The sequence below is a fragment of the Salvelinus namaycush genome, chromosome 9 (assembly GCF_016432855.1).
Source record: "Salvelinus namaycush isolate Seneca chromosome 9, SaNama_1.0, whole genome shotgun sequence".
NCBI classification, from domain to species: Eukaryota; Metazoa; Chordata; class Actinopteri; order Salmoniformes; family Salmonidae; genus Salvelinus; species Salvelinus namaycush.
This window is the reverse complement of record NC_052315.1, coordinates 32,705,021-32,718,570: the sequence shown is the minus strand read 5'-3', so window position 1 is coordinate 32,718,570 and position 13,550 is coordinate 32,705,021. Positions and strand designations below refer to the sequence as shown.

Here is a 13,550-nt window from a genome sequence, read left to right as displayed (position 1 = left end):
GGGCACCACCAGTACAGAGCTTGCTCAGGAATGGCAGCAGGCAGGTGTGAGTGCATCTGCACGCACAGTGAGGCAAAGACTTTTGGAGGATGGCCTGGTGTCAAGAAGGGCAGCAAAGAAGCCACTTCTCTCCAGGAAAAACATCGGGGACAGACTGATATTCTGCAAAAGGTACAGGGATTGGACTGCTGAGGACTGGGGTAAAGTCATTTTCTCTGATGAATCCCCATTCCGATTGTTTGGGGCATCCGGAAAAAAGCTTGTCCGGAGAAGACAAGTTGAGTGCTACCATCAGTCCTGTGTCATGCCAACAGTAAAGCATCCTGAGACCATTCATGTGTAGGGTTGCTTCTCATCCAAGGGAGTGGGCTCAATTTTGCCTAAGAACACAGCCATGAATAAAGAATGGTACCAACACATCCTCCGAGAACAACTTCTCCCAACCATCCAGGAACAGTTTGGTGAAGAACAACGCCTTTACCAGCATGATGGAGCATCTTGCCATAAGACAAAAGTGATAACTAAGTGGCTTGGGGAACAAAACATCGATATTTTGGGTCCATGGCCAGGAAACTCCCCAGACCTTAATCCCACTGAGAACTTGTGGTCAATCCTCAAGAGGTGGATGGACAAACAAAAACCCATCAATTCTGACAAACTCCAAGCATTGATTATGCAAGAATGGGCTGCCATCAGTCAGGATGTGGCCCAGACGTTAATTGACAGCATGCCAGGGTGGATTGCAGAGGTCTTTTAAAAGAAGAGTCAACACTGCAAATATTGACTCTTTGCATCAACTTCACGTAATTGTCAATAAAAGCCTTTGACACTTATGAAATGCTTGTTATTATACTTCAGTATTCCATAGTAACACCTGACAAAAATATCTAAAGACACTGAAGCAGCAAACTTTGTGGAAATTAGTATTTGTGTCAGTCTCAAAACTTTTTGCCACAACTGTACATAAAATATACTGTATGTCAATAAGAGTTCATAACCATTGTATGCACTGTGTTCATGGGCATCATATTTTGGTTTGTGTTATTATCATGGCAATTCACAGGTGATTTCAAATGTGTAATTACAAAACATGAATTACATAGTCGAACAAGAGAATGTGTTGTAACATCAGTAGCTCCACATGTGGAATAAACGTTCAGCAAGTGAATGTGTAATTACATATTCCTTGCTCCAATTATCTAATAACTGATTCAGCAACAACCCTATTACCATGTCATTACATGGTAAAACCTATGTAACTACTATGTTGTTAACAGTTATTACAGTGTATTTACATATAAATTGGGGCAACTTAATGTAAAGTGTTACCAAAACATTTTAATAATGTGATTTAACTGATTGAAGTTGGGAAAATAGATCGCAAAAGGCAGAATGGTGTTAAATTCCTGAACAGCTTGAAGATTAAACTATTTAACAGATTTAATAATGTAAATTAGGCCTACTGATTATTTCTCACTATCTACTTGCGAGCTGCTCATTGACAGCCTGCGAGCTACCGGACATGCAGTTTTCTGCTAATGAAGTCTGCGCTACAGCGAAGCCTAATCAGATCATGGCTCTTACAGGAAAAGTGAAATGATACAATGAATTTACTTGTGGGGCATGCAGCTCAATATATGTGTAACATCACCATTGGACCGACACCATTGGAATTGAAACAACGATACAAATGTAACAACAGCACAACAAAATAAAATAAAAAATATATTTTGCAAGTGCCTTTTGATTTTAAACACCTGTGGTGCAGCGAGTGCTTTCTATCTGCACTGAACCAAAACAATGGCTCGCTGAAGAGAAAAAAAACTTCAGTGGTCAAAACCATTCATCTTGAGGCGATGGGGGAGGGGTGCAAAATGCAATCTGTTAGTTATTACTGTACATGATATATAAAATGGACATATCTATTTTAATACAGACTAGCTCAAAACATTGCTAATCATTGAAAATGACAAATTACCTAATGGATCATGATCATTTTCTGGTAAAACAGTGGGGTGCAAAAACAAATATTTGCTCCCCTATTTTGAAAGTCGGGGTGCAGCTGCTCCGTTTGCTCCATTGCTCAGGCGCCTACAACTGTGTTTATAACCTCTGTATGTATTGTGTTTATAACCTCTGTGTGTACTGTGAGTATATTTATAACCTCTGTATGTATGTGACGTGCGTGTTGGTGTGTGTAGGTACATTCAGGGAGCTGCCTCTCCCAAGGACATGCTGATCCTAGTGGACGCGTGAGTCACAACATGCATTACCGCATAGTAACACTATACCCTACTAACCCTACTAGCCCAACATACTAGCCCAACATAGTACAGTATACCAGAGTACCTCCCTCTTGTATCTTGCAGTGTAGTTTTAGGTTTAATCATATAAATATAACTTCATCATTCTAATTCTTTGGGTTGAATCTAAAGGCCAGTTTATACCTGGTCTAACAAATATTAGACAATTATAGTGTCGCTGGTCAAAATGACATTTCATTTATACTACGGTGAATGTCTGTATACTGTCGCTGCGAATGTCAGTTTCCTTGTCGCTCTGTAACGTTCGTCTAATTCCTCCTCCTCGGATGAGGAGGAGCATGGATCGGACCAACACGCAGCGAGGTATGAAGACATGAATGAATTTATTAAACAAGACGAACACTGACACGAAATACACTTGAATAACTACAAAACAACAAAACGACGTAGACAGACCTGAACATGAGAACTTACAATAACACGAAGAACGCACGAACAGGAACAGACTAACCAAACGAATGAACAAACGAAACAGGCCCGTGTGGTGCAACGGACACAGACACAGGAACAATCACCCACAAACAAACAGTGAGAACAGCCTACCTTAATATGGTTCTCAATCAGAGGAAACGTCAAACACCTGCCTCTAATTGAGAACCATATCAGGCAACACATTAAACCCAACATAGAAACACATAACATAGAATGCCCACCCCAACTCAAGCCCTAACCAACTAAACACATACAAAAACAACAGAAAACAGGTCAGGAACGTGACAGAACCCCCCCCTTAAGGTGCGAACTCCGGGCGCACCCCTAAAACTCAAGGGGAGGGTCTGGGTGGGCATCTGTCCGCGGTGGCGGCTCCGGCGCAGGACGAGGACACCACTCCACCATTGTCTTTGTCCCCCTCCTTAGCGTCCCTTGAGTGGCGACCCTCGCCCACGACCTTCGCCTAAGAATCCTCCCCAAGGCCCCCACATGATTTAGGAGGTAGCTCAGGACAGAGAGGTAGCTCAGGACAGAGAGGTAGCTCAGGACAGAGAGGTAGCTCAGGACAGAGAGGTAGCTCAGGACAGAGAGGTAGCTCAGGACAGAGGGGCAACTCCGGACAGAGAGGCAGCTCAGGACGAATGGCAGCTCCGGACTGAGTGGCAGCTCCGGACTGAGTGGCAGCTCCGGACTGGAGGGCAGTTCATGACTGGAGGGCAGCTCATGACTGGAGGGCAGCTCATGACTGGAGGGCAGCTCATGACTGGAAGGCAGCTCATGACTGGAAGGCAGCTCATGACTGGAGGGCAGCTCATGACTGGAGGGCAGCTCATGACTAGAGGGCAGCTCATGACTGGAGGGCAGCTCATGACTGGAGGGCAGCTCATGACTGGAGGGCAGCTCATGACTAGAGGGCAGCTTATGACTGGAGGGCAGCTCATGACTGGAGGGCAGCTCATGACTGGAGGGCAGCTCATGACTGGAGGGCAGCTCATGACTGGAGGGCAGCTCATGACTGGAGGGCAGCTCATGACTGTAGGGCAGCTCATGACTGGAAGGCAGCTCATGACTGTAGGGCAGCTCATGACTGGAAGGCAGCTCATGACTGTAGGGCAGCTCATGACTGTAGGGCAGCTCATGACTGTAGGGCAGCTCATGACTGGAAGGCAGCTCATGACTGGAGGGCAGCTCTTGACTGGCTGGCGGCTCTGGCAGCTCCTGACTGGCTGGCGGCTCTGGCAGCTCCTGACTGGCTGGCGGCTCTGGCAGCTCCTGACTGGCTGGCGGCTCTGGCAGCTCCTGACTGGCTGGCGGCTCCTGACTGGCTGGCGGCTCTGGCGGCTCCTGACTGACGGACGGCTCTAGCGGCTCCTGACTGGCGGACGGCTCTAATGGCTCGGGACAGACGGGCGACTCTGAAGGCTCGTGGCAGACGGACGGCTCAGATGGCGCTGGGCAGACGGATGGCTCAGATGGCGCGGGGCAGACGGATGGCTCAGACGGCGCTGGGCAGACGAGCAGTGCAGGCGGCGTTGGACAGACGGCCGACTCTGACCTGCTGAGGCGCACAGTAGATCTGGTGCGTGGTGCCGGAACTGGTGGTACCGGACTGGAGACACGCACCTCAAGGCTAGTGCGGGGAGCAGGAACAGTGCACACTGGTTTCTCAAAGCGCACTATAGGCCTGGTGCGTGGTGCCGGAACTGGTGGTACCGGACTGAGTGCACGCACCTCAGGGCGAGTGCGGGGAGAAGGAACAGTGCGTACAGGGCTCTGGAGATGCACAGGAGGCTTGGTGCGTGGTGCCGGAACTGGTGGTACTGGGCTGGAGACACGCACCATAGGGAGAGTGTGTGGAGGAGGAACAGGGCTCTGGAGACGTACTGGAGGTCTTGAGAGCAGGGCTGGCACCATCCGCCCTGGCTGGATCTTCACCCTAGCCCGGCAGATGTGGGGAGCTGAGATGTTGCGCACCGGGCTAAGCACACGCACCGGGGACACTGTGCGCTCCACCGCATAACACGGTGCCTGCCCGGGACGACGCTCTCTCTCTCCACTGGAAGCACGGCTGGGAGAGCTGTAGCGGCGAGCTGGCAGAGGACGTGCAGGGCTAGGAAGGCGCACAGGAGGCCTGGTGCGTGAGGCTGGCACAGTCTTAACCAGACGGCTAGCACGCACCTCAGGACGAGTATGGAGAGCTGTTCCCGGGGACATCAACTCCCTGACACGTTCAGTCGGGCGGATGCCGTGCCTCATGCACCAAACCAGCACCTCCCTCATAACTCTCTCCTCCAATTTCCCCATTAACTCCTTCACTGTCTCTGCGTCGCTCACCTCCAATACCGCCCTGACCGGCTCCTTACGGTAAGCAAGGGGAGTTGGCTCAGGTCTGACTCCTGACTCTGCCACACTCCCCGTGTGCCCCCCCCCAAGAAATTTTGGGTGAGCCTCTCGGGCTTCCAGCCGCTCTGCCTTGCTAGCGCCTCATAATGCCGCCTCTCCGCTTTCGCTGCCTCCAGCTCCGCTTTGGGGCGGCGACACTCCTCTGGCTCTGCCCAGGGTCCTTCTCCGTCTAGGATTTCCTCCCATGTCCATTCCTCTTTGTACCGCTGCTGCTGTCGCTGCTGCCCGTTACCCCGCTGCTTGATCCTTTGTTGGTGGGTGATTCTGTAACGTTCGTCTAATTCCTCCTCCTCGGATGAGGAGGAGCATGGATCGGACCAACACGCAGCGAGGTATGAAGACATTAATGAATTTATTAAACAAGACGAACACTGACACGAAATACACTTGAATAACTACAAAACAACAAAACGACGTAGACAGACCTGAACATGAGAACTTACAATAACACAAGGAACGCACGAACAGGAACAGACTAACCAAACGAATGAACAAACGAAACAGGCCCGTGTGGTGCAACGGACACAGACACAGGAACAATCACCCACAAACAAACAGTGAGAACAGCCTACCTTAATATGGTTCTCAATCAGAGGAAACGTCAAACACCTGCCTCTAATTGAGAACCATATCAGGCAACACATTAAACCCAACATAGAAACCCAAAACATAGAATGCCCACCCCAACTCACGCCCTGACCAACTAAACACATACAAAAACAACAGAAAACAGGTCAGGAACGTGACACGCACAGACATTAAAGAAGTTTAAGTCTCTGCGACTGTTGCAACGTCCGTTGTCGTGGTTACCGGACTGCCACAGCAACCAGACCAAATCCTCCTGTGACAAGATGATGCATGAGTTCTAAAATTCTCTGATAGAATGACCTACTTCTATTTCGTCACACTGTGTCAGTAAGCTATTTTCTGTAAGCTCGCCATTATCTTGTAAATAATTGTGTTTTTGTGAGTTTATTTTCCTCTAATAATGACTAATAAGTAGCTTAAGTTAAGACATTGTCAGCTATACTCTGGTCATTATTTGAACTGGATAGACAGCTAGATAATGAGCTAGCTAGCAACATTTTAAAATATTGTTTAGAAAATAGTTTTTAGTTGCCTGGCTTGCTAGTTTGGCATTTACTTAATTAATTTTTAAACGGATGGGTTTATAACTAGAGAAAGTATGCTATTTGGAGCACCAGGCTACTGATGTCATGCAGCCTGTCGTTTTTGTGTGTATACTTTATCATAACGACAACGACAATAGAATGTTCATGATGTCACTACGACAATTGTCTACAGACATGTCGATAGACGGATTAAACTGCTTAAATGTCTATAGGAGTGGCAGTGTGTCTGGTCTGACTCTGAAGCTGATCAAGACCTCAGTCAGTGAGATGCTGGAGACTCTGTCTGATGATGACTATGTCAACGTAGTTTATGTAAGTATACATACATACAGAACCTTTAGAAAATATTCATACCCCTTGACTTATTCCACATTTTGTTGTGTTATAGCCTGAATTCAAAATAGATTAAAAAAATAGTAATTGCTAGGCAACCATTTTCAGTATTTATACCCCTTGACTTATTCCACATGTTGTTGTGTTACAGCCTGAATTCAAAATGAATAACAAAAAATGTAATTGCTAGACAACCATTTTCAGGTCTTGCAATAGATTTTAAAGTAGATTTAGTCAAATATTTAGATCTACCATACAGGAACATTCCCTGTCTTCTTGGTAAGCAACTCCATTGTAGATTTGGCCTTGTGTTTTAGGTTATTGACCTACTGAAATATGAATTAATCTCCCAGTGTCTGGTGGAAAGCAGACTTTTCTCTAGGGTCTTGCCTGTGCTTAGCTCCATTCCGTTTCTTTTTTATCCTGAAAAACTCCACAGTCCTTAACGATTACAAGCATACCCATAACATGATGCAGCCACTACTATGCTTGAAAATATGGAGAGTGGTACTCAGTAATGTGTTGTATTGTATTTGCCCCAAACATAACACTTTGTATTCAGGACAAAAAAGTGAATTGCTTTGCCAGATTTTTTGCAGTATTAATTTAGTGCCTTGTTGCAAACACGATGCATGTTTTGGAATGTTTTAATTGTGTACAGGTTTCCTTATTTTCACTCTGTTTCATTCAGGTTAGTATTGTGGAGTAAATACAATGTTGTTGATCCATCCTCAGTTTTCTCCTATCACAGACAATAAACTCTGTAACTGTTTTGAAATCACCATTGGTGTCATGGTGAAATCCCTGAGCGGTTTTCTTCCTCTTCGGCAACTTAGTTAGGAAGGACGCCTGTGTCTTTGTGGTGACTGGGTGTATTGATACGCCATCCAAAGTGTAATTAATAACTTCACCATGCTCAAAGGGATATTCAACGTCTGCTTTTTTATTTTTACCCGTCTACCAATAGGTGTCCTTCTTTGAGAGGCATTGGAAAACCTCCCTGGTCTTTGTGGTTCAATCTGTGTTTGAAATTCACTACACGACTGAGGGACCTTACAGAAAATTGTATGTAGAGAGCTGAGGTAGTCATTATTAAATCACATGAAACACTATTATTGCAAACAGAGTGATTCCATGCAACTTACTATGTGACTTGTTAAGCACATTTTTACTCCTGAACTTATTTAGGCTTGCCATAACAAAAGAGGTTAAATACTTATGGACTCAAGACATTTCAGCTTAAAATGTTTAATGAATTTGTAAATATTTTGAAAAACATAAGTCCACTTTGACATTATGGGGTATTGTGTATAGGCCAATGACAAAAATGTAAACTTTAATCCATTTTAAATGTAGGCTGTAACTCAACAAAATGTGGAAAAAGTCAAGGGGTGTAAATACTTTCTGAAGGAACTGTACATACAGAGGTAGGATCTTCATTTGATCACCCTGTTGCATGAGAGCTTTCCCATAACCATGTGTGTATCAGGAATCAAGGTAAGACCCAAGTGCAGAATGTGTAAAGCAACAATGTTTAGTGTAACATCAGGGAAAGGCAAACGACAGGTCAAGGCAGGCAGGGGTCGAGTAGGAGCAAAAGTACAGGACGGCAGGCAGGCTCAGGGACGGGCAGAGTAGTCAGACGGGCGGGTACAGGATCAGGACAGGCAAGGGTCAAAAACCAGGAGGTCGAGAAAAAGCAAGGCAGGGAATAGACAGGAGCAGACAGGACGAACACTGGTAAGCTTGACAAACAAGACGAACTGGCACAGACAGACAGAAAACACAGGTATAAATACCCAGAGTGTAGTGTCTTAGCTCGTATTACTTATTTATATAATAAGAAAGACTCTGAATACAAGAAATTGAACTGGAGCTTCACATTTACTAAAACGAGTTAGTACCAGAATAACATAGAACAACACTGCGCATGACCAAGGGTGCTCCATTCTTAAAGGGGACATCAGTAATTAACAGAACATAACACAGAGGATAAGTGGGGGAAATGGGCGACACCTGGAGGGGATGGAGACAAGCACAAGGACAGGTGAAACAGATCAGGGCGTGACAGAGTGTGAGTTGTATGCTTTTGATTCAAAGTAGGTTTGTTTTAGGTTACCAAGAATCACTCTGTATGAACCTGATTTAGCCCACTGCAGTAAAAGGTTAAAACTTGTAGTGTATTTTAGGTTTAAAAAGGCTTCCGAAGTTTGTAATTTCCACTTTCAGACTTGATTTTCCCTTACAAGAAATGTATTAATTTCTACCAAAATGTTGATTATCTATAATCCACATTTCCTGTTGAGAGAAAAGAGAGAGAGAGACAGAGAGAGAGATGGTTGAGAAATAATGAAATATAGATTTTCTGCCTCTCTTTAAAACAGGCCATTAATGATCTGCTCCATTTGGGGAGTGTGATTAAAACTGCCCAGGACCAATCCATGTATGGGCAAGGGATTGAACCCCCCACGATACCCAACAAGATCTCATAGTTTCCCTTTGAAATTTGACGCATTATGGAAGAACATCTATTTTTGATATATTAATTCCGCGTGGTTACAGGGTTAATTGCGTGTGGTTAAAAAATGGTTCCAAAAGGGGTTTTCGGTTGTCCCCATAGGTAGAACCTTTTTTTCTCATAGTGTACCATAAAGTATTCTCACGGCTTGCAATAGCATTGTAAATTGCTGTAGTGCAGTGGTCTGAGCGGTGTGCTTTGGTGCTGAGTATTATGAGTTCACGCCCAGTGCTGGGCAATTTATTTTCTTTTGTTTTGGTGAGCATCCAGGAAGGTAAATATACCGATGTTCTCAGGACCTTTTCAAATGTCCAAAATCAAAGTCTATTCCTAGTGATCAGGCTGCTACAACAGCCCTAGAGTGCCATGCAGAGAACCATGGGAAATACTTATCCATCACTCTCTCTTTCTATATCTCCCTCTCTCTTTCTTTATCTCTCAAAGATTAACTCAGATTACACTCAACTAGAACCAACTAGAAAACCCAGAGGTTGAAAACAACACTAATGCATTAATAAACCCTGATAAAAACAACACAACTGCACCATGTCCACAGTAAGACATTCTACAGTTGTGTTTACATGCACACTAAGAAACCAGTTGCGGTCTCCAAAAGGCTGGATTATTGTTATTGTCAGTTATTAAATCAACTGGTACAGCTGGTACCCTAGTACCACATCGTGTGCAGAAACACAAACACACACCCTTCTCTTGTCCTGTGGGTGTTGTAACCTGACACTAAATAATTTATCTCTAATTTTACCCATACATCCCCACTCATTAACAGCAGCCTAAGTACTAAACTGACATTTCAACACACACACGTCCCTTACATTGTCAGACGGATACAGATGTCTTTGTCTTATTGTGTGTGTGTCCAGTTTTGTTTCTAGCCAGTTCAGTGTTGTTAGGTAGCCAGTTGCAGATAGGTGGTCCTGTGGTCTAAGTGAACAGGGAGGCTGTATAGACTGGGATTAGGGAGTAGAGATTAGCTCTCTGCTCAGTGTCATCTGCAATCCAACCCCAACCCAGTCTGAGATATACCACCTATTAAAATGTTCACATTTACATGAATGTTCAGCATGCTCACTAAATTGTCTGATGCAATGGATAAGGCTGTGAAGTGTTTCTTAGCATGGATTCTAGCATTAATGAATTAGACCCAGATGGAAGAGCAATGCTGTCTCATTTACACACCTCTCTCTCATCCCCTCCCTGTCTCCCTTTCTCCCTCTCACTTTCTATTTCTCTCCATCCCACCTTCCTTCTCACCCTACTCTCCATTTAATAGATTAGGTGATAAAAGAGCACATTTTATTATGAGAGTGTGTGTAAGTGTGTGTGTGTGGTTTGATTTTACTATCATTGTGGGGACCAGAAGTCCTCACAAAAAAAACAAGATTCAGACGAGTGGCGACATTTCACCAGTCCCCACAAAGAAAAATAGTTTTTTAGGCTTAGGGGTTAGATTTAAGGTTAGTGTTACAATTAGGGTTAGTGTTAGGGTATAGATTTAGGGTTATGAGTTAGGGTGTTATGACGTGTACTGGAATCGAAGTCAGTTGCAGGAGAGCAGAGTATAGTTAACAGGCGCACATTTATTTTCCGTTCCAAAACGAGAGCACTACAATAATCAAACAGGCTCAAAACACGGAACATAAATAAAAGTCAAGCGCATAAATCAAACACCACATAACATGAAACACATACACACAAAGACATGATGGGAAACAGAGGGTTAAATACAAGTAGATTGATTGGGGAAATGAAAACCAGGTGTGTATGGAACAAGACAAATGGACATATGAAAAATGGAGCGGCGATGGCTAGAAAGCCGGTGACGTCGATCGCCGAACGCCGCCCGAACAATGAGAGGAGCCAACTTCGGCGGAAGTCGTGACATAGGGTTAGGTTTAGTTTCAGGGTTAGGGTTTTGGGATTAAGGTTGGGTTAAGGGTTAGGTTTAGGGTTAAGGAAAATAGGATTTTGAATGGGAATATTATTTTTTGGAACCTACAAGTATAGTAAAACATACTTGTGTGTGCATGTCTGTCCATCCTGGCTTCTAAGCTTAGTCTTCAGGTCAGGTAGAAGCCTTCAAATTATTCTTCCAAGTGGAGTCCGTCACTCAGTTATAAATATCAAGCTTGTCACACAGACGCAGATATGCACGCACACACACCTAGCCAGATTCTGCTTGTCTCCATGGATGCATGTATATCTGCTCTCGCCATTGGCTGATTAACAGTGGCACATTGATTGGTACAGATCAATGGGTTGCAGCACTGTTTAGAAAGACAGTACAGCCAACTTTTGGCCCAGCCTCTCTGCATCACTTGGGGGTTGTGGGGGGCACACAATGCAAATAGTCCGGGTAGCCATTTGATTACCTGTTCAGGAGTCTTATGGCTTGGGGGTAAAAACTGTTGAGAAGCCTTTTTGTCCTAGACTTGGCACTCCGGTACCGCTTGCCATGCGATAGTAGAGAGAACAGTCTATAACTGGGGTGGCTGGGGTCTTTGACAATTTTTAGGGCCTTCCTCTGACACTGCCTGGTGTAGAGGTCCTGGATGGCAGGCAGCTTAGCCCCAGTGATGGGCCGTACGCACTACCCTCTGTAGTGCCTTGTGGTCAGAGGCCGAGAAATTGCCATACCAGGCAGTGATGCAACCAGTCAGAATGCTCCGAGACAGGATTGTGTCGAGGCACAGATCTGGGGAAGGGTACCAACAAAGTCTGCAGCGTTGAAGGTCCCAAAGAACACAGTGGCCTCCATCATTCTTAAATGGAAGAAGTTTAGAACCACAAAGACTCTTCCTAGAGTTGGTCTAGGTCAGGGAGGTGACCCCAAGAATCTAATGGTCACTCTGACAGAGATCCAGAGTTCCTCTGTGGAGATGGAAAAACCTTCCAGAAGGACAACCATCTCTGCAGCACTCCACCTATCAGGCGTTTAAGGTAGATTGGCCAGACAGAACTCACTCCTCAGTAAAGGGCAGATGACAGCCAGTTTGGAGTTTGCCAAAAGGCACCTTAAGACTCTCAGACCATGAGAAACAACATTCTCTGGTCAGATGAAACCAAGATTGAACTCTTTGACCTGAATTCAAAGTGTCATGTCTGGAGGAAATCTGGCACCATCCCTACGGTGAAAACATTACCACATCATCATGCTGTGGAAATGTTTTTTTGAGGCAGGGACTAGGAGACTAGTCAGGATCGAAGGAAAGATGAACGGAGCAAAGTACACAGCCTAGACAACGCAGTAGTGGGTTCGGAACAAGTCTCTGAATGTCCTTGTGGCCCAGCCAGAGCCCGGACTTGAACCCAATCGAACATCTCTGGAGAGACCTGAAAATAGCTGTCCAGCAACGCTGTCCATCCAACCTGACAGAGCTTGAGAGGATCTGCAGAGAAGAAAGGGAGAAACTCCCATAATACAGGTGTGCCAAGCTTTTAGTGTCATACACAAGAAGACTCGAGACTGTAAATGTTGCCAAAGGTGCTTCAACAAAGTACTGAGTGAAGGGGCTGAATACTTATGTAATTGTGATATTTCAAATTTGTTTTCCTAAAATTTGCTAAAATTTCTAAAAACCTGTTTTTACTTTGTCATTATCTGGTATTGTGTGTAGATTGATGAGGGGAAAAACAATTTCATCCATTTTAGAATAAGGCTGTAACTTAACAAAATGTGGAAAAGTTCATGCGGTCTGAATACTTTTCGAATACTTTTTTGGACCCTCAGACGAGTCTTTTGAGGCCTGTGGGCCTTCTAAAGCAAAACAAGAGTCTCACCTTTACACAGATGGGTCATATTAGTGTGAAGCCCAAACTGGTAGGTCACCTGTGTCGACATCAGATGAGTCCCACAACGCTTGTGGGGGTCTTAAAGCAAATCGTAGAACACTGTCATGTTCGTGAGAGTCTCATCTTACCTTAGAGAGGTAATAGTTTGTAGGCCAAACCGGTTGGACACTACAGACGATTTTGTGAGAAGACCGATTTTCGGGTTGTCTCATGGTCTGACAAACACCGCTATAGCTCTGTCGCATTTCACCGCAGATATGGAAGTGTTACATAGGCGGATTCAGCGGATTGAGACTCATCCAATGCAAGAAAACAGACACAGTGTATCTCTAGCTTAAGCTGATCGATTTTTATATGATGCTGAATAGTTTTTCACAGGAGCTAGGGCATCAACGTTAATCAACGTCATCAGCGCCTGGGAGCAGTTGGGGGTTAACTGCCTTGCTCATGGACAAAATGGCATATTTTTCCACATTGCTGGCTTTGGGATTCGAACCAGCAACATTTTGGTTACTTGCTCAATGCTCTTAACCGCTAGGCTACCTGCCGCCGTGTGTGTGTAAATGTGTGCGTGTGCATTTGTGCATGCGTGATATT

General features: G+C 44.9%; 1 protein-coding gene across 1 annotated transcript in view; it reads left to right on the top strand.

Annotated features, from left to right (window-relative positions):
- Positions 1-13,550, top strand: part of LOC120053242 (voltage-dependent calcium channel subunit alpha-2/delta-1) — a 108,233-nt gene that overhangs the window by 33,572 nt on the left and 61,111 nt on the right. Inside the window, exons 9-10 of the mRNA XM_039000388.1 lie at positions 2,202-2,252; positions 6,505-6,604. Of these exons, the coding sequence (XP_038856316.1) occupies positions 2,202-2,252; positions 6,505-6,604 (151 nt within the window). The remainder of the gene's footprint in view (positions 1-2,201; positions 2,253-6,504; positions 6,605-13,550) is intronic.